At 38.2% G+C, this 19,544-nt stretch overlaps 1 protein-coding gene across 3 annotated transcripts in view; it reads right to left on the bottom strand.

The window, feature by feature from the left end:
- The window catches only part of SIDT1 (SID1 transmembrane family member 1), a 164,125-nt gene that overhangs the window by 75,661 nt on the left and 68,920 nt on the right, over positions 1-19,544 (bottom strand). For all 3 annotated transcript variants that reach the window (XM_043994831.1, XM_043994829.1, XM_043994830.1), the window contains exons 5-9: positions 11,463-11,564; positions 10,400-10,483; positions 7,569-7,656; positions 4,457-4,528; positions 3,833-3,926 (exon numbers count right to left, since the gene is read on the bottom strand). In XM_043994831.1, the coding sequence (XP_043850766.1) occupies positions 3,833-3,926; positions 4,457-4,528; positions 7,569-7,656; positions 10,400-10,483; positions 11,463-11,564 (440 nt within the window). The remainder of the gene's footprint in view (positions 1-3,832; positions 3,927-4,456; positions 4,529-7,568; positions 7,657-10,399; positions 10,484-11,462; positions 11,565-19,544) is intronic.

Here is a 19,544-nt window from a genome sequence, read left to right as displayed (position 1 = left end):
TCTCTTTTTCTTCCTCCTCCTCCTCTTCTTCTTCTTCTTTTTTTCCTTCTCCTCCTTCTCCTTCTCCTCCTCTTCCTTTTTCTTAATCTTCTTTTAAAACAGCATGCTTCAGTTTGTGTTCCATCAATATCAGTTCTTTCTTTGGAGGTGGATAGTATGTTTTATCATTTTTTTTTTGGTGGGGCAGTGGGGGTTAAGTGACTTGCCCAGGGTCACATAGCTAGTAAATGTCAAGTGTCTGAGGCCAGATTTGAACTCAGGTCCTCCTGAATCCAGGGCCAGTGCTTTATCCACTATGCCACCTAGCCGCCCCCTGTTTTATCATTAGTCCTTTGGGATTGTCTTGGATCATTGTATTGCTGAGAATAGTTAAGTCATTCACAGTTCTTCATCAAAGAATATTGCTGTCCCTGTGTACAACGTTCTCTTGGTTCTGCTCATTTCACTATATATCATTTCATACATATCTTTCCAGGTCTTTCTGAAGTCATCCTGTTTGTCATTTCTTATAGCACAATAATATTCCACCACCATCATATACTATAGTTTCTTTAGCCATTCCCTAATTGATGGCATTCCTTTGATTTCCAATTCTTAGCCACCACAAAAAGAACTGCTATAATTTTTTTTATACAAATAGGTCTTTTTCTCTTTTGGGGGGATGTCTTTGGGATCTAAACCTAGCAGTGGTATTGCTGGATCAAAGGGTATGCATAGTAGGCATAGTTCCAAATTGCTCTCCAGAATGATTGTATCTTTTCACAACTCCACCAACAGTGGATTAGCTGCCCACAGTGCTAGTCTCTTATACCAGATGTAGGTACTAGAGATTTCTGAGATCAAATAGTCTTATTAGAGGTTAAATTGTGAGTCTGTTAGAACCAATTTTAGCAGCAAGAGAACAGTCTCCTCTCTCTCCTTGTTCCCCTATTATTTCTTTGATTGTTTTTTCTCTGTTTCTGTTGGTGTGTCTTCCTACCTCTGAAATGGGAGTCTTCCAGGGTTCATTCTCTTTCTCTGTGCTTTCTCCCTTGACAACTTCATGCACTTACAGAATCCTAGTCTTATTGTTTAGCCTTAAGCCTCTCCTTGACCTTCTTCTTGAAGAAAGTATTCATGTTAAATAAGTGTGAAGCGTCTGTAAAGTTTACAAGTATTATGCCTCTCCTATTTCTTACTCCTGAGTTATATTTCCTTTCCTTTCCTTTTTTTTTTTGTTTGTTTTGTTGTTTTCTGCAGGGCAATGAGGGTTAAGTGACTTGCCCAGGGTCACACAGCTGGTAAGTGTCAAGTGTCTGTGGCTGGATTTGAACTCAGGTACTCCTGAATCCAGGGCCGGTGCTTTACCACTGCGCCATCTAGCTGCCCCCCCTTTCTTTTCTTTTAAGGGAAAGAAATTTATTATCAGACCACTAAAGAAGATGGATAAAGCTGGAAGAACCTTTTGGTTTCCTCTGGTATATAGTTTTTAAGGCTAGTTTGGAGTACACAGCCGATCAGCTGCATTCTTTTTTAAGAATAATAAACATTTTTATTTATAGTTTTGAGTTCCAAATGTTATCTCTCCTTCCCTCCCTCCCCTTTCCCTGAGGTGGTAAGCAATCAGATATGGGTTATACACATGCAATTATGTAAAACATTCCCATATTAGTCATTTAATTTGGAGGGTCTTATTGTGGGCTTTATTGAGTAGGGCACTAGACTTGGACTCAGAAAGATCTAGGTTCAGATTCTACTTTGAATACTGTGTGACCCTAGGCAAGTCACTCATTCAATCCATGCCTCAGTTTCCCCACTTGTAAAATGATGGGGTTAGACTCAATGGCTTCTAATGCCACTTTAAAATCCATAATCCTTGGGGGCAGCTAGGTGGCACAGTGCATAGAGTACCGGCCCTGGAGTCAGGAGTACCTGAGTTCAAATCCGGCCTCAGACACTTAACACTTACTAGCTATGTGACCTTGGGCAAGTCACTTAACCCCAATTGCCTCACTAAAAAAACAAACAAACAAACAAATAAAATCCATAATCCTAGGGGCAGCTAGGTGGTGCAATGGATAAAGCACTGGCCCTGGATTCAGGAGGACCTGAGTTCAAATCTGGTCTCAGACACTTGACACTTACTACCTGTGTGACCCTGGGCAAGTCACTCAACCCCAATTGCCTCACACAAAAAAATCCATAATCCTATAGGCTTTGGAGAATTTTTTTCTACTTCCTCATCCTCTACAATAGCTGTTGGTGAATAAACTGTAGTTATCTTCATGGTGGTCTTTTTGCTATCTATATGTATGTATGTTTGTATTATATATGTAATTGTATGTGTGTAATTTTTGTGTGTGTGAGCACTGAAATCTGAACTGACTGAGAATCCCATGAAATGATATTTGCTTTTGTTTTGGGGTACATGATAAATTCAACTCTGCCAATTCCTTTATTTGCCTTTCCAGGGAGAACCAGTGAATAATCTTTTAATTTTGCAGTAACTTCCTTTTGCATTTTGGTTTCACAAGAAGGTCAAGACTGACAGGATTCAGTTTCCTCTGCAGTATATTCCCTCGCTGGTCATTTTATATTGTGAGCATCAACAACTGAGCTAATGTTTACAGAAAGCCTAAAAACTGTTTTTTTAGTACTCTCTGCTTCCTTTGCTACAGTCACTGCACAAGTGAAAGGGGGCCCCACAGGACTGAGAGATACTCTATATTTTTCTTTGCTTTGTCAAGTCCTGAAATAAGTCAAAGCCATGAGTTGAAGAATAAAGCATCTTTAATTGAGATAACAGGGCAGCAAACCTGGCACCCAGAGGGATGTCCAGTGGATTTCCCAACCAAAGAGACCCATGAAAAAGTTTTTAGAGTTTTCAGAGGAGAGGGGGAAGAAGACAGTAGGAAGTAGCTAGGTCTGGTCATGAAGCCCTAGTGGTCCTTGGCAGTCCCAGCAGGGAAAGCCACTTCATTCCAGCTGGTTTTTCCCTTCATGCCATGGAAAGGGGCAAAGACACTAGAAGCTGATACAGCTTGAGCTGGGATCCCCACAAGACAAATGTCTGGGTTGAGTGGGGACCTCAGGTGTGGTTCAGCTCAACCTAATCAAGAGTAAATATCTCAAGAGTAGGAATATAAGGACATTACTGAAATTCTGACATTACAAGGAGCATTTAAGGGAGTGGGCAGCCCATAACAATTTGGCATTAATAATTTTTGTCATTATATTAACAATTTTGTTAGCTTTATGGGTTGCCATGGCCAAGCAGCTAGTCTACTGGCGAGGAGCCTTTCTGTACTTAACTGGCTTGGTCTTTGGTGAGCAGAGGCAGTCTTCCACCATGACTGTGCTTGAAACCTTTACAGCATGGAAGAACCTCTCAGTACTGCTCTGCCAACACGATTTTGGAGAACCCAGGGTTTCCTCCGTGCCATGATGACATTACAGAATAGGACTTCTTTGAATTTTTTATGCTGGGAAGAATTTCAGAATTTCTATATTGTTTCTGATTTATGGTGACAATTCTAAAATCTTGAAAAAGAGCAAGGTCCCAGGTGGATAACCTTCCCTTCTGAGAGAGTTATTTCCAGGCCATTCCTTGATGGATTTTGAAGTTCCATAAACTACACTAGAAGTTTCAGCAGAAAAAGCGACAATGGTGTGACTTTTTTTTGCAGGGCAATGAGGGTTAAATGACTTGCCCAGGATCACACAACTAGTTAAGTGTCAAGTGTCTAAGGTTGGATTTGAACTCAGGTCCTCCTGAATCCAAGGCCAGTGCTTTATCCACTGCACCACCTAGCTGCCCCCAATGGTGTGAGTTTTACAGAAATTCTTTACTTACCTGACATAGTGCACAAAAGCAACAAGCAGAGAGCCCAAGTAGAAGGAGAAGAATATAAGGAAGCTGAGTAATATGGCCTTCACGTAAGCAGATTCTGAAGGAAAAATACATATAATTAGGTTTGGGGAGGAAGAAGAGAATGGGAAATACTTTATAATCAGAAAGCTTTGACACTTCAGGGACTATTATTCGTTATGTTTGGGGTTGGGGTAGCTTATTTCCATTCAAAAGCCCAACAGTGATTTCTGTTAGGAGATACAAAGTTCCTTGAGCTCATGCACAGGCATCATAGCCAATGGTCACTGTCTTCATGAGGAACTCTTTTCTGTAGGAAACTGGGTCTGGAATCACCACAAGTGATTCTACAATTCTTGCTCCTTTCCCTTAGGAAGGAACAGTATGACGCAACTCAGTGCTCAGCTATTAGCATGTGCTAAAGAAATCTCATATTGAACTCAACTGAATTGCAAAACCAAAACAAACAAAAACATTATTCTTTTTTTCTCTAATGCTGTCATGTACTTGGCATCTGGGCTGAGAAAATGTAGGACAGGGCTAAGAAAAGGTGGAGCTAACATGGCTACTGCATCTCATTCAGTGCCATGCCCTGGAGGCAGAACTGACCTTTAATGGAGGGAACAATGGTCACTTTAAGATTCTTTGTTCGCTGAAGATTCCAGGTGTGGTTTTCTTTTTCTAGAAAAAGAGAATTACCAACAAACCATCAGAAAGTGACTTCTGGTCTCTTGCATACTGGCCGCTCAAAGTTTCTATTGGTTCTGATTTCTTAATCTATCAATCAACAAAGACTTATTAAGTGCCCACTCTGTGCCAAGCTGGGTGCTGGGGATACAGATTTAATTGAGTAAACAAAACCACAATCTATTTTCTAATGGGGAAGACTACAAGGATGTGAATAATACATATACAGAATGACTAGAAATAAATACAAAGTTATCGAATAGGAGATAGTTTCAGAGAGGGCATTAGAAATTGATGAGTCTAGGAAAGGCTTCTCATAGATGGTGTGTTAAGATATTTGTCTCCAAGCCATGAGTGAGGAAGGCAGGCCTTCTTTGGCATGAAGGCAGCTCATGGTTTCAAAGGCAAGACAAGAAGAGATACAGTATCATGTGAGGGACCAAAAGAAGGCCACTTGTGCTAGATCATACTATATAGGAGGGGGACTAATGCCCAGTAAGACTGGAAAGACAGATTGAGGTAGAGTTATGAAGATTCATAACTTTTTCATTTGATTCTAAAAGGAGTAGGGAAATAGCAGAGCTGACTGGGCAGGGTCAAGTCCAAGAAAAATTACTTCGGGAGGTATGTGGAGGATGGATTCGCATGGGGAGAGACTGAAGGCAAGGGGACCAATGAGTGACTGCTGTTATAATCCAGGCAAGAGGTGATAAGAGCCTGAACTAAGATGGTAGCCCTGTGAGTAGAGCGAGAGGGCTGAATGGGAGACATGCTTTGGAGACAGTAACAGAAAGATATGACAAATTGGCTTGAAATGAGGGAGACAGACACATTGTTGTTTGTTTTTTGTGGGGCAATGGGGGTTAAGTGACTTGTCCAGGGTCACACAGCTAGTAAGTGTCAAGTGTCTGAGGCTGGATTTGAACTCAGGTACTTCATTAAAAGAAAAAAAAAGAGCCTAGCACCTACCTAGGTAGGACTGAATAAAAACTCCCTTTGAACTTCACAGTAGCCCCAAAGAAAATTTGATAGTCTTTTCCACATGGGATTTGAGCTGCCCAGCTCTTAGACCTTTCCTTTATAACCATAATTTTTTTTCTTGCTCCAATATAGAAATTTAGCTGTGCCGATTTCTAATGTATATTAATGTATACCTCAATGTCTCCTTCCAATAAAGTAGAGTTGATGGTTCTGTTATAGTCTGGGAGAACATGATTTTTCAGCGTTTTTCCCCAGTATTTCTCAATCCAACAAGCTATGTCTATTCCATTTCACTTTACTTCTTTGTATTAATTCCTTTCTGTCCCACTCCTTCTCTGGGACCATCATCCTTCTACCTTCCCATTTCTAGAATCTTTTATTTTAGGTAGAAAATTCCAGATTCTTAGTTGATTGATGTCTCCCTGTCTGTGACCTCAGAGGTAAGAAACCAGTTAGAGCTCAATGAGCAGAAACTCACCTCTCTAAATAAAATACCTAGAGTGGTCCTGATCCAAGAGCTTTCTAAACTGACCTAGGAGTCCTATTGAAAGCTTAGTGAAAAGTCTTAGGAGCAGCCTCCTGAAAGACCATCATAGACTCTCCCATATTTCCATCCCCTGAAGGTCATCATGCTCAAAATTCCTAGGCAACATCTTTGGTTGTATCCATCCCTGTGTCCTGACTTCTCCTAGTCCACCTTTGGAGATGACAGTCATGGCTTCAATGTGACAGGGGTTGGTGGGCTCTTCTAGTAAACTCTGCATGTTGTCTCCTTGGGATATCTTGGGTGTCTCCAATGAAGTCATGTGAGCTTCCCTTAAACACGTTAAATAATAATAACAATAACTAGCACTTACCTAGCACTTCAAGATTTTTCTAAGTGTGTTACATATTATCTCATTTGATTCTCACAAACAATCCTGTGAGGTAGGCACTATTATATTCATTTTACAGATGAGGATGTGGAGACTGAAAGATGTTAAAGTATTTTGGTTAGGTCACACATCTAGTAAGTATCTGAGGTGGTATTTGAACCACAGGTCTTCAGGACAGCAAATCCAGTGTTGCTATCTGCCATCCCACCTTATTTCCTCAAGGCGGATTATTTTCTTCATTGACTGTCCTTTCTAATTCATCTATAAATCTCCTTTAGTGACCTCAATGACCCGGGACAGGACCAAACAAGATACACTAGAAAGAATGTTGGTTTGGGTGTCAGGGGACATTCCTTCTATCTCCAAATCAATGAGGATCAATATGCCACATACATTTCATGAGATTTGCTGGCAAAGTGGAATTAAGAAAGCTACCATTGGGTTGTAATTTTTCCAGTGAGTAAAAATTTCTACCTTTATAAGGTCATGAAAATGTATATTAGATAACATAAGCAAAATCTTCATTTAAATATCCAGGGAACCATATCACACTCATGGTAAATACCCTTCAGCATCCTGTTATCACATACCCACTCATCAGCTGCCAAGAGCTTTCTGTGTTCAATCACCAACCTAATAGTTTCTCAGGGCAGTTACTGGAACCCAAACTTTTATTTACTGGGCTCAATATTTCACATACCTGTCATTGTTCAGGGTAAGTTACCACACTGATTGACACTGTTGATTTCTTACTGTCTGTGAAGGCATATCTTTAGCAACAAGAATTTAAAACTGAATTTCTCTTCTCTACCCAAGGCTGAAATGTGCAATGATAAATGTTCAGTGGTCTGTTTCTACCGCCCACAGAGGGAAAAAATCCCAGAGCTCTATTCCTTTGATATACCTTTCACAATTTGGGACAAATACAAGGATTTAGAAAGGTGTGTTACACTAAAAAGTCTTCTGTAGAAGGAATATGTTTATAATTTATTATTTTCTCTCTTCGCCTTGTCTTGCCTTGTCTCTGAGTCTGTCTTGCCAGGGAACCATCATGGTCTCTCCTGATTCTTCCTTTCTGGTGAGAGATCATTTAGAGAGAGCTAGAGATTGTCATCACAGGCCAGTTTGCCTCCCCCATGGGTCCTCTCATTGGCCAAGTGTCTGTTACCATGCCTTACCCTGGATGAAGAATGATCCTCCACAAGCATAATCTTCAGGCTTTATCACGAATACCACAAAGAACTGCTCTCCTGGAAAATCCTTCTTCTGTACAAGACATAACAACCTTATGATAGATAGAGAAGAAAGAGAAAGAGAGAAAAGGGGAAGCAAGAGGAGGTGGGGAAAAGGAAGAAAGAAAGGAAAGGAAAGTTCACCCCCACCCTACATCCCTTCATAATTAATTATATTTGCATACTCATAGCAAATCTTGATATAGTTGCTATTTCATGGTTTGGAAGGTAAAAGGATTTATATGTTCTCAAGACTTCTGTCTTGTTCCTATAATATGAATTATACAAACTAATGAATCAACAGGTTAAATTAGAAAGGCTTTAATGGCTAATTGGCTAACCCTTGTGAAATGGTTTTTAAAAAAATTGTTTAAAAACTGGAGCTAGGGGCAGCCAAGTGGAGCAGTGGATAAAGCACAGGCCCTGGATTCAGGAGGATGTGAGTTCAAATCTGGCCTCAGACACTTGACATTTACTAGCTATATGACCCTGGGCAAGTCACTTAACCCTCATTGCCCTGCAAAAAACAAACAAACCAACCAAACAAAACCAAAACCAAACAAACAAAACCCCCTGAAGCTAAATAACTTATGAACACATAAAGAGTGATTGCTAAGAATTAGATTTTTTAAAATGTTTTTTTACTCATGTATTTTGTTTTTACATTACAAATATTTCCAGATTATCCCTTGTTGTTGTTCAGTCATGCCTGACTCTTCATGACCCCATTTGGTCTTGGCAAAGATACTGGAGTGCTTTGTCATTTCCTTTTATAGCTCATTTGACAGATGAGGAAACTGAGGCAAACAGGGTTAAGTGACTTGCCCAGGGTCACTCAGCTTGAAGGTATGTGAGCTCAGATTTGAAGTCAGGAAGATATAATTCCAAGCCCACTGCTCTACCCACTATGCCACCCAGCCGACCCACAGATTATCCTCTACCCTCTGCCATTGTGATGAAGTAGAAGCAATACTGGGATGAGTCATGTGATGTGGGTTTGAGGCTTGGCTCTGCTACTGTGTGACATTCCATCTCTGGGACTCAGTTTCCTTATCTATAAAATAAGAGCTTGGGCAAATTTATCTTTCAAGTCCTTTCCAATTTAAAAATTCTTTATTATCTTAAGTTTTGAGCCTAACATTTAGTTCACTGACTCAGTATGCCATCAGCTCTGTAGAAAGGGACTCAGGACTAGAGGTTATACTCCCAAAGGGGATATCACTATTAAGTACTTCCAAAGTGATGCTATCTGGTATATAGGTACACTTTGTAGTATCTTAATTGTTTGGTATCATAGATGTTGTAAAACTAGAAGTGTTCTATTGTTTTCATTTTTAAAAATTTCTGTCATTCCCCATTTGGGATCATCTGTGTAATTGTGGAGACATTCAGAAAAAAATAAATAATAACAGAGATAAGAGTAGAGGTTATGGGTATTAAATCTAAGGTTTTGGAAAATGAAAAAGGGAGAAAAGGAAGTGATAGAGCTTGCTGCCTAATCAATAACTAACCTTTTCCTACTCCTTCACTGCTGTTCAAGAAATAGCACCGTTTCTCTCAGTAGAACAAAGCCAGCTCAAGTATTTCTTTACGTCAAGCACTTTTCAGATAAAGCAGGGGCAAAGAAGTTAAATTCCGTTAGGACAGGGAATCCATCTTTGCATATCCTGGGCAAAATTCATGCACACTATTGGTGTCAAACAAATGCTAAATGATGATAAAAGAGCAATCCCTGCCCTACTCTGGAAGCTGTCAGTAGATCAAAGTGTTAGAATACCTTTAGGGGGAGAGGGATAGTACCAGTGATTTCTTTGGTAATAAGGAATTCCCAGGGGAGGAAACTCCCTCCCCCAATTTAGGTCAGCATTTTCTCTGTAATCTATAGGGATTTATAGGGAGTTGTCTTGAGCACTGAGAATTTAAGAGACTTGCCTAAAGTCACAAAGACAGTATGTATTAGAGATAGGACTTGAACTCAGGCCTTCCTGGGCTTATAGCCAACTCTGTATCCATTACTTGATGCTGCCCAATTACCTTAAAGTTTCCTGAGTTGAATCTCATCTTTAGGCAGCAATCTCCAACTAGTAGATTAGAATTTCATCATCTGGAAGAACCTGAAGCCTTATCTAGTAGATAGATTTCCACACCCTTTGCTGCAGACTTGTTCCTTCACAACCCATTCTCTTCACTAAGGTTGTCAGGATGCCAAGCAGGGAGAGGAGCAGAGCTACCAGTGGTATTTTTTTCTTTACTTCACTCAGGGACTTCCAAAGTCAGTACCCCTTTCCTCAGGTCTCTGCTCTGATCTCAGAGTTTAGAGATACTGGCCTTTAAACTAATCTTTTTTAAAAAAAATAGTATTTTATTTCCCCCCAATTATATGTAAAGACAATTTTTAGCATTCATTTCTACAAGATTTTGATTTCCAAATTTTTCTCCCTTTCTCCCTCCCCTTTTCCTAAAATGGTAAGCAATTTGATATAGATTATATATGTGCAATCATATAAAATATATTACCATATTAGTCACAGTTATGAAAGAAGAAACAGAACAAAAGGAAAAAAAATCCCCAAAATTATTAAGTGAAAATAGCATGCTTCAATCTGCATTCAGATTCCATTAAGCCTTAAATTTATCTTGAAAGCAGGAGGTTATTAGTTACATCAGAAATATTCTTTATTCTGGGATGACCAGGTATTACAATAATAATTTATTATAAATTATTTTGTCTGATAGTCATAGAAAAAGGAAAGCTATGACGGGGAAAAATATCTCACCTGTATAGTGATAGCTGCTTTCTTGGTCATGGACTGATAGACACCATTAAATTCCACATTATGGTCAAGATCATACACTGGGCACTATGAAAGGTTTGGGGTAAAAAGAAAAGGCCACATAAAACATTGCTGCAGCTGTTTGGGTACCTGTACTTAAAGGTCTAGTAGAATTTCTTCTTGTGGACCTATGGCTATCGTGTCCCCTTGAAAAAAATAGAATAACCCTCTTAGATTTCTCCCACTAATATAACAGCTGAAGTCTCCTCTAAGGTCAAAAATTTTGTCTTTTCACAGACAAAAATACAATCTAGGGGCAGCTAGGTGGCGCAGTGGATAAAGCACTGGCCTTGGATTCAGGAGGACCTGAGTTCAAATCCAGCCTCAGACACTTGGCACTTAACTAGCTGTGTGACCCTGGGCAAGTCACTTAACCCTCATTGCCCTGCAAAAATTTAAAAAACAAAAATACAATCTGTAATATTGTATAACATAGTATATACTCCATTAATTGCTTGATGCAGCCTGGCCAAAAATGTCAAAATAGTACAAATTGATTAATTCTCTTTTCTGTAAAGGAGCTTCAATCTCATTTGGCCTTGCTTTTCCCCTATAGCTCTTTGTTTCTCCTTTCCTTCTTCTTCCCTTTTAATTTATCTTCCTAATATTGATGGCTAAAACAGGTAGTATCAACAGTGTAAAAGTTACTATATTAGGTGTTTGAGGATTGGGAAGTGGAAAAAATTATAAGAAGACATAATTTCTATTCTTCTCTTTTTTCCTTTCACTTTAGAGAACATGTTTAAGGGTTCCCTCCCTATTCTTCAAGTTGTTTTGGACATAGTATTTAAAGTATATATCACAGACATATATATCCATAAATACATGGTATGTTTATGGTATATCTACATGTGTATAGATATATACTTGTATATGTATATACAGACATTTATCTGTATGTATATATTATCTATCTATATCTGTATGTGTATTTATTATCTATATCTGTATGTATATATATTATCTATCTATATGTACATATAAATATATACGTTTTTGGACTTACCACAATATCCTGAACTGATACAACCGAACATGGGTAGACCATTTCAGATACCACTTTAATGATAACAGAGTCCACATCTTTAGGAAACTTGTATAGAAAATACTGAGAAAAAGAGAAAGAGATAATTCATAAATGTTCTTATTTCCCCCCAATCATGAACATAATTAAATTTCTATTTTTAAAAGTTTTATTGATTATGTTTCATTTTTATATTATAAACATTTACAGATTACCCCTACTTTGAGAGGTGTCTTGTAACAAAATAAAATAATTAAATAAAACTAATAATACAGTAACCTCATTTGAAAGTATATGAAACATTCCACATCTGTGGTGTCCCATCCTTACTTCTCTACTTTTTAAAAAACAATTAACAGTAATTTATTTTATCTCCCTGTCACTTCCTGCTCTATTGGGAGGAAAAGAGAGAAAAGAAAAATTCCTTGTAATGAATATTCACAGTGAAGTACAACACACACATACATACATATATATACATATATGTATATATATGCATATATATTTATTTGTATTTGAGATTTTGTACCCTATATATCTTTATCTGCATGTATGTCACTTCTCTGTTAGAGGTGGATAACATGTTGTATGTTTCATCATTGGTCCTCTGGAATCATGGATGGTCAATCTATTAATCATAATTCTTTTTTTTTTTTTTAAGTGAGGCAATTGAGGTTAAGTGACTTGCCCAGGATCACACAGCAAGCAAGTGTTAAGTGTCTGAGGCCAGACCTGAACCCAGGTACTCCTGATTCCAGGGCCGGTGCTCCATCCACTGTGTCAATTAGCTGCCCCAATCATAATTCTTAAAGCTTTTGAAATTGTCCTTAAGATATTATTGTTACTGTATTCATTTTCTATTGGTCCTGCTTATTTCATTCTTCATTGTTTTATAACTACAATTCATCAATGTGTCTGTTTTCCCATTGACCCTCCAACATTTATTATTTCCCTTGTCTTGTCATCTTTGCCAATCTGATGTCATTAACTAGGGATTTTGTGCCAGGACAAGTGCTATGCTGCATGTCCTCAGTTAGGATGGGAGGGGGAATTTGGTGGGGGCAAAATGACCTTGGGAGGAAATAATGACCTGGAATATTGACATGATGACACTAAATGAGGTTGTGAGAATAGTGCTGGGAGAAGCTCATACTAGCCTGCCATTGCTAACCAGGTGCTAATATCTGTTGTTTCAATGTTGCTGGAGGTGCTATCAGCACCCTCTAAATTTAAGGCCTTGGAGCAAAACTCTAGTTGCCCTGTTCTAGTTATGTATCTGAATAGAAAAGACCCTAGGGATACTAAGAACTATCTCATGCCATCAGGCAGAAAATTCAAATAACTGTTTCCATTGGTCAAAACTCAAATAACTTTCCATTATTTTTTCACCTAAACTAGCAATCACTCTTTTTTTTTGGTTGGTTTTTTTTTGTTTTTCCTTCTCATGTGCTAAGTAGATGAATGAATTTCACATGGGCATTTAAATATATCAGGATATTTCTAATCAGCCAACAAATCAATTAACAAGCATTTGAAAAAATAAATTTCTTCATTTTCTTCTTACTTATTTACAATTTTATAATCAATATGACAAACGAAACCTGTCTTTGAAACCAGGTAACCCTGTTCTTCTAGAATCTTTAATAATCCCTTTCACCTGTGCCAAATGTGATTGTTACTCTAGCATAATTCACTTGCACTTTGCTAAAGACTCTCTCCTGGTTGGTCTGCAGCAAGGACATTTTCCCACAGACTGTTTCACAGGACAATAGGCTTCAGAGGTGAAAGAAACCTTCTAGGTCACCTCATCCAGCTTCGCAGAGACTGGGAAAATTGAAGTGACTGGTCCATGGTAAGATGTAACACCTGTTCACATAATTATTTATACGATTTCTGACCAGAAATATTAGCCTTAACTATTATACTTAATTACTCAACAATACTTATTACTTAATATTATACTTAAATATTTAATGCTTAAATACTAGTTTTAAAATATTACTAGAGGACTTCCAAAATCTGAAAATAGATACAACGATGAATGTGATTCATCCAATTTAGAGTGTGAATCTATTCACTGGAACTTATTTAATAAAAATCTAAGCTTTACTCTGTTGAGTGATTGAATATCATTATAAGATATTTGCTTAGAGTAAAATACGACAACTTTGCCCAACTATATAATCAAGTGTTTGGTTGGGAAATTTCATTTGAATTACACGGAAATGACTCAGATGAGAAAAGGTGTGTCTATTTAATTACTATAGTTTATTCAACATAATTGACACAGTCCTGTGTTGTATTAAGCCTTCTCATATATTGCTACCTTTATTTGCTCTCCTTATTTTAGGTCATTTAGATCATTGTCACAAGTGAGTTTTGCAAAATGAATCTTAAGAAACAAGGTAAAATATTTTTGCTTTTAATTTCACTCAGCACACTCTTAAGTAACCTGATTTTGTGAAACAGGGCAAGGAAAACAGAGTGTGTTCCAGTCGTTCTCAATTTTATTTTTTTCAATAGGGAAAAAAGGTCTCTGAATTTACACATGTGATTTATGTGTGTTTATGCCTCTAAGCAGATGCTCCACCTCCAAACCCATCAACTTCCTTTTACTCCTTTATTTTGAAGCACTGTTCAATATATACCCAATAAGGCTGCCCTCTAAGTAGAGTAGAGAGCCAAGGAGAATGCTGGCTTTTTAGGAAGGAAAATATTTTATAAGTCAAAAATTTGTTATTCATAGGTCAGTGGATCGTAGCTATTGTACTATTTCAGGGTTCCAGACAGTCCAACCCTCTTCATTTTACAAATGAGGAAACTGAAGTTCAAGGGTAGTAAGGGACTTGCTTAGGATCACACACAATAATCATCAGAGGTGGGTGTGAATTAAGATTTTTGGATTCTAAAGCCAATGTTTTTTCCACTGTTCTTACCAATAAGAATAATAAAAGTTAATATATTATAATAAAAGGTCTTAATCACTTAGCTGCTACTAACTAAAGATCTGAATATATAGCAAAGTATTGTAAACTCACACTTTTTTGTGATAAAAATAACCAGGAAATTCAAATAACTGGACTGTTGGCATCTTTATCCCTTGCTTACATTTCACAGAGGATATAATCAGCATAGTTACCAATGCAAGTGTCTGGTTGTACACCTCTTCTTCCTGGCTCCTGATATGTGACTAGCATTCTTCTTTTACCAGTTGTCCATGATACAACTCATGCTAACTTTGGCATGTGGAACATCCTATGTTAGAAAAATATTAAAGCCTTTTTGCATATGCCATGAATTTCTTCATGGACTTTTGGACTATAAGCAAGTTTGGTTCTTTGGAGTTTGTAGCATTCCACTACATGACAAACCACTCCAGCATCTTTGCCAAGAAAGCCCCATCAGGGGTCACAAAGAATCAGACCTGACTGAAATTACTGAAGACAACAATAACAGAAGTGTTCCCCAAGCTCACAATCACACTGGTGATAAAAAGATGAGATTTTGTACTGGCAGCAGATTGGGGTTACTGAAAGCATTGTATAATTTCCCAGATACAATCTCCTCCTCTTACTTAATTCTGTACCTAATTTATTGTTCATCTGCAGTCCTTGCCTCAGATATCTCATCTAATATATTAAACTCAATAAACTGGCTATTGTTTGGGCAATATGCATTTTCCATACCTTTAATTTTTCCTGTATGGATTATTAAGCTGTTATCTTTTGAGTAACATCAAGGAGCCTCTTTAATGTTTCGGGGATTGATGTGATCAACACTTTAACATCCACAATCAGGAATACCTAAAGGACCCCACCATACATGGGAAATCCTACTTTTTTTTAGAAATAAACATTTGTATTTATAGTTTTGGGTTCCAATTTTTATCCCTCCTTCCTCTCCTTCCCTCTCCCTGAGGCGCTCAGCATTCAGATATGGGTTATACACATATGATTATGTCAAACATGACCATAATAGTAATTTTGTACAAGAAAATTTGAATAAAAGAAAAAATGAAAGAAAGTGAAAAATAGCATGCATCAGTCTGTTCCATCAATATCAGTTCTTTCTTTGGAGGTGGGTAGCATGTTTCATCAATAGTTCTTTGGGATTGTCTTGGATCATTGTATTGTCAAGAAGAGTTAAGTCATTCACAGTTCTTCCTCAAACAATATTACTGTCTCTGTGCACAGTGTTCTCTTGGTTCTCCTCCCTTCACTATACATCAATTCATACATATCTCGCCAGGTCTTTCTGAAATCATCCTACTTGTCATTTCTTATAGCACAATAATATTCCATCACCATCATACACCCTTGCTTGTTTAGCCATTCCCCAATTGACAGGCATTCCTTTGATTTCCAATTCTTAGCCACTACAAAAAAAGCTGCTATAAATATTTTTGTACAAATAGATCTTTTTCTCTTTTTGGGGGATGTCTTTGGGATCTAAACCCAGCAGTGGTATTGCTGGATCAAAGGTATGCACAATTTATAGCCCTTTGGGCATAGTTCCAAATTGTTCTCCAGAATGGTTGGATCTTTTCACAACTCCACCAATAGTGGATTAGCAACCCAGCTTTCCCACATCCCCTCCAACATCCAATATTTTCTGTTTTTGTTATGTTTGCCACTCTGATAGGTATGAGGTGATACCTCAGAGTTTTTTAAATTTACATTTCTTTGATCAATGGTGATGTAGAGCATTTTTTCATATGATTATAGATAGCTTTGACTTCTTTGTCTGAAAACTGACTGTTCAGATCCTTTGACCACTTATCAATTGGGGAATGACTTGTATTTTTATAAATTTGACTCAGTTCTCTATGTATTTGAGGAATGAGGCCTTTATCAGAGATATTTGTTTCAAAAATTCTTTCCCAGTTTTCTGCTTTCCTCCTTATCTTTGTTACATAAGTTTTGTTTGTGCAAAACCTTTTTAATTTTACATAATCAAATTATATATTTTGCATTTTGTTTTACTCTCTATATCTCCTTTGGTCCTAAATTATTCTTCTGCCCATAAATCTGACAGATAAATGATTCCATAATATCTTAATTTGCTTATGGTATCATCCTTTATGTGTAAATCATGTACCCATTTTGACCTTATTTTAGTATATGGCGTGAGATGTTGGCCTATACCTAGTTTCTGCCATACTGTTTTCCAGTTTTCCCAGTAGTTTTTGTCAAATAATGAGTTTTTGTTCTAAAACCTTGGATCTTGGAGTTTTTTCATATACTAAATTACTATAGTCATTTACTATAGTGTAATTTTTACCTCTTTTTTTTCCATTTTGCTAAGAAAATCCTATTTTAATCTGGATCCTGTATGGGGCACCTTTAATAACAATGGCAAACACAGATCTCTAACCACCTGTACCATTTCATTTGATGTTTTTTTTCACAGACCAAGAAGAGCTCATGTGTAGTGAGCTAAAAGGCCTCCAATTATTAGGTGGGTGATAGACGAGAGTGTTTTGATTTTGCTAATGTTCCCATCAGATCTTTTTAAAAATGATGCTAATATCTAATTTTGGGGATCCACTTAGAGGAAAAGTGCCAAACAGTCTCAGTGACCCTTGACTTTGAGGTGGAGAATGAAGTGGATCCTTAGCTGAGAACAAGGAAACAAGGGTCCGGTTTCTTTTGGTCCTCAGGTATGTCTGTTCAATAACAGAAGGACCTAGAGGTCATCACCATCCATAGGAAATACCTTGTTCATCTGGATTCCATGAAGGGTGACTCTCCCCACCCCAAACTGTGGCAAACACACATCTCCCTGTTTTATTCCTCTCTTAAGGCTCTGCTCTTGTGGGTGTAGGGAAAGAAATACCTGGGAATCCATGTGTAGAATGAGAGAACAAGTTAGTTTCGAGAAATGAGGAAGGAATGAGGTTCAAACTCAGTGGGGTGGGACTGAGGGGACGTCTGGCTTGGCTAGGCCACCAAATCTTCAGCTTTTATAATATAAGTAGAAGGGGCAACTAGACCATTCAAAGTAGCAAAAGTTCTAAGATCTGCCTTGGAGAATCTACTTTAGCAAGTAAGGGTAAGAGATAAGGTGGAAAGGGAGATAGCTTCCAATGCAACCAGATCATCTAGTGATCAAGGCAAAAATGGCACACCCCCCAAACTTCAGGTGAAATCTTTAGGGGTGAAGGAAGAATGATTTCTCACCAGGAATTTGATGGGTTGGCATAGGTTTTCTTAAGCTTTGGCCAGTGAATTAAGGGTGAAATTGTCCAAGATAATTAAGGTGGTCTGGGAAGGGGAACAACTGAAGGCAAATCTGTGCTTAGGCTCAGGACCCTAGTATTCTATGCTGAATGATCAATGGGGAAGCAGATTGTAGAGGGCTGCAGAGGTTCTCCAGGGGCACCTGAAAACAGGGACAGATTTTGCCTTTCTTTGTATCCCCGCACTTAGCACAGTGCCTGGCATATAGTAGGTGCTTAATAAATGTTTACTGACTAGAAGGATATTGATATTAAAAAGATGGTCCTCTGGGGACAGCTAGGTGCTGCAGTGGATAGAGCACCGGCCCTAGATTCAGGAGGACCTGAGTTCAAATCCAACCTCAGACACTTGGCACTTACTAGCTGTGTGACTTTGGGCAAGTCACTTAACCCCAACTGCCTCACAAAACAAACAAACAAACAAAAAGATGGTTCTCTGTTTCAGGGAGAAGTTTTGGAGCTACTGAAAGCCTTATATAATTTTCCAAATACAATCGAGCCTCCTTGTATCCTCCTATTTGATTCTAGGCATAGAGCTCATTGTCTATCTACAAGATGCTAGCTTTTTTGGACTATACATTCATTCAAATGCATGTTGTAATCTGGATAATAGGCATCTTTTACATTCTTTTTTAAATTAAAAAAATTTAATAGGAATCTTTTCATCCACTTGGGGTTTCCTGTGACAATTAAACTCAAAATCTGACTGGTTTGGATTTTTTTTTGAGTGATTTTGGATCTCATCTAGGAGATTATGCAATGTTCTGGGGGTTTATGCAATTGGCATATCACTTGCAAATAGGAGCATCAAGAGGGGATCTTTCTTTCCCTTATGCTCTATATTGGAACCCTCTACAATGGTGGCAAAGATAACTTGAGCAAGTATGTGTGTTTATGTTTCATGAACCACTTGACATTAATAATCGAAAGGTCAGGGGCAGCTAGATGGCCCAGTCGATAGAGCACCGGCCCTGGAGTCAGGAGTACCTGAGTTCAAATCTGGCCTCAGACACTTAACACTTACTGGCTGTGTGACCCTGGGCAAGTCACTTAACCCCAATTGCCTCACAAAAACAAAAACAAAAACAAAATAACCCAAAGTTCATGTAGGATCAGGTCCAGAGTGAGGTGAGCAGGACCAGGAGAATCAGAGTTACTAAAGTTTTCCACAATTGTTATTTTTTACAATATTGCTGTTTCTGTGTGTACTGTGAAAGACTTAGTAACCCTGATTCATCCCATTGTAGGGTTCAAATTTAATATGGGGAGAGTTAATTGGGTAGCTCACCATAATACTGGGGTTCAGAAAATAATGAGGGACTTGTAGGTCCAAAGTTTTCTCCCCGCCAAACTGCCTTTTTTAGTTATTTCTCCCAGGCCAATAAGAAAGGGGATTGACAACTTCTTTTCCACAAATGAATCAGGTTTTATTAATGGGAATAAAAAACAAAGCAAAGGTTGTGGTAAAAAACCGGAAGTTTTAGCTGAATCATTTCAGAGTTGAGTGCATGCTACTGAAGTGGCTTTTGAAGGACCGCCCCTTTTGGGGAGGAGACCGCGATGAATGGGGGTGCGCCTGCTACTGCCCGGAGATCGTGGCCAAGCATGCCGTACTTCTGGGACACCAACTTAAAAACTGAGAGTGGGAACGGAAGTTCGCTCTCTGTCTTGCACACTCTGGCTTCTCAGCTTAGCAGTGACAGCACATGCTTTGGTGATTGGCTCTGGTTCTCAGCCTGGCAGGCAGTTTTGGGATTCAGTGAGTTTTATAAAAGAATATAGACTAAGCTTAGATCTAAGATTATTCATTTGTATTTCTACTTTCC

This window comes from Dromiciops gliroides, chromosome 3, assembly GCF_019393635.1.
Source record: "Dromiciops gliroides isolate mDroGli1 chromosome 3, mDroGli1.pri, whole genome shotgun sequence".
Taxonomy (NCBI): domain Eukaryota; kingdom Metazoa; phylum Chordata; class Mammalia; order Microbiotheria; family Microbiotheriidae; genus Dromiciops; species Dromiciops gliroides.
The sequence above is the reverse complement of the archived record's forward strand: the minus strand, read 5'-3'. Positions and strand labels throughout refer to the sequence as shown.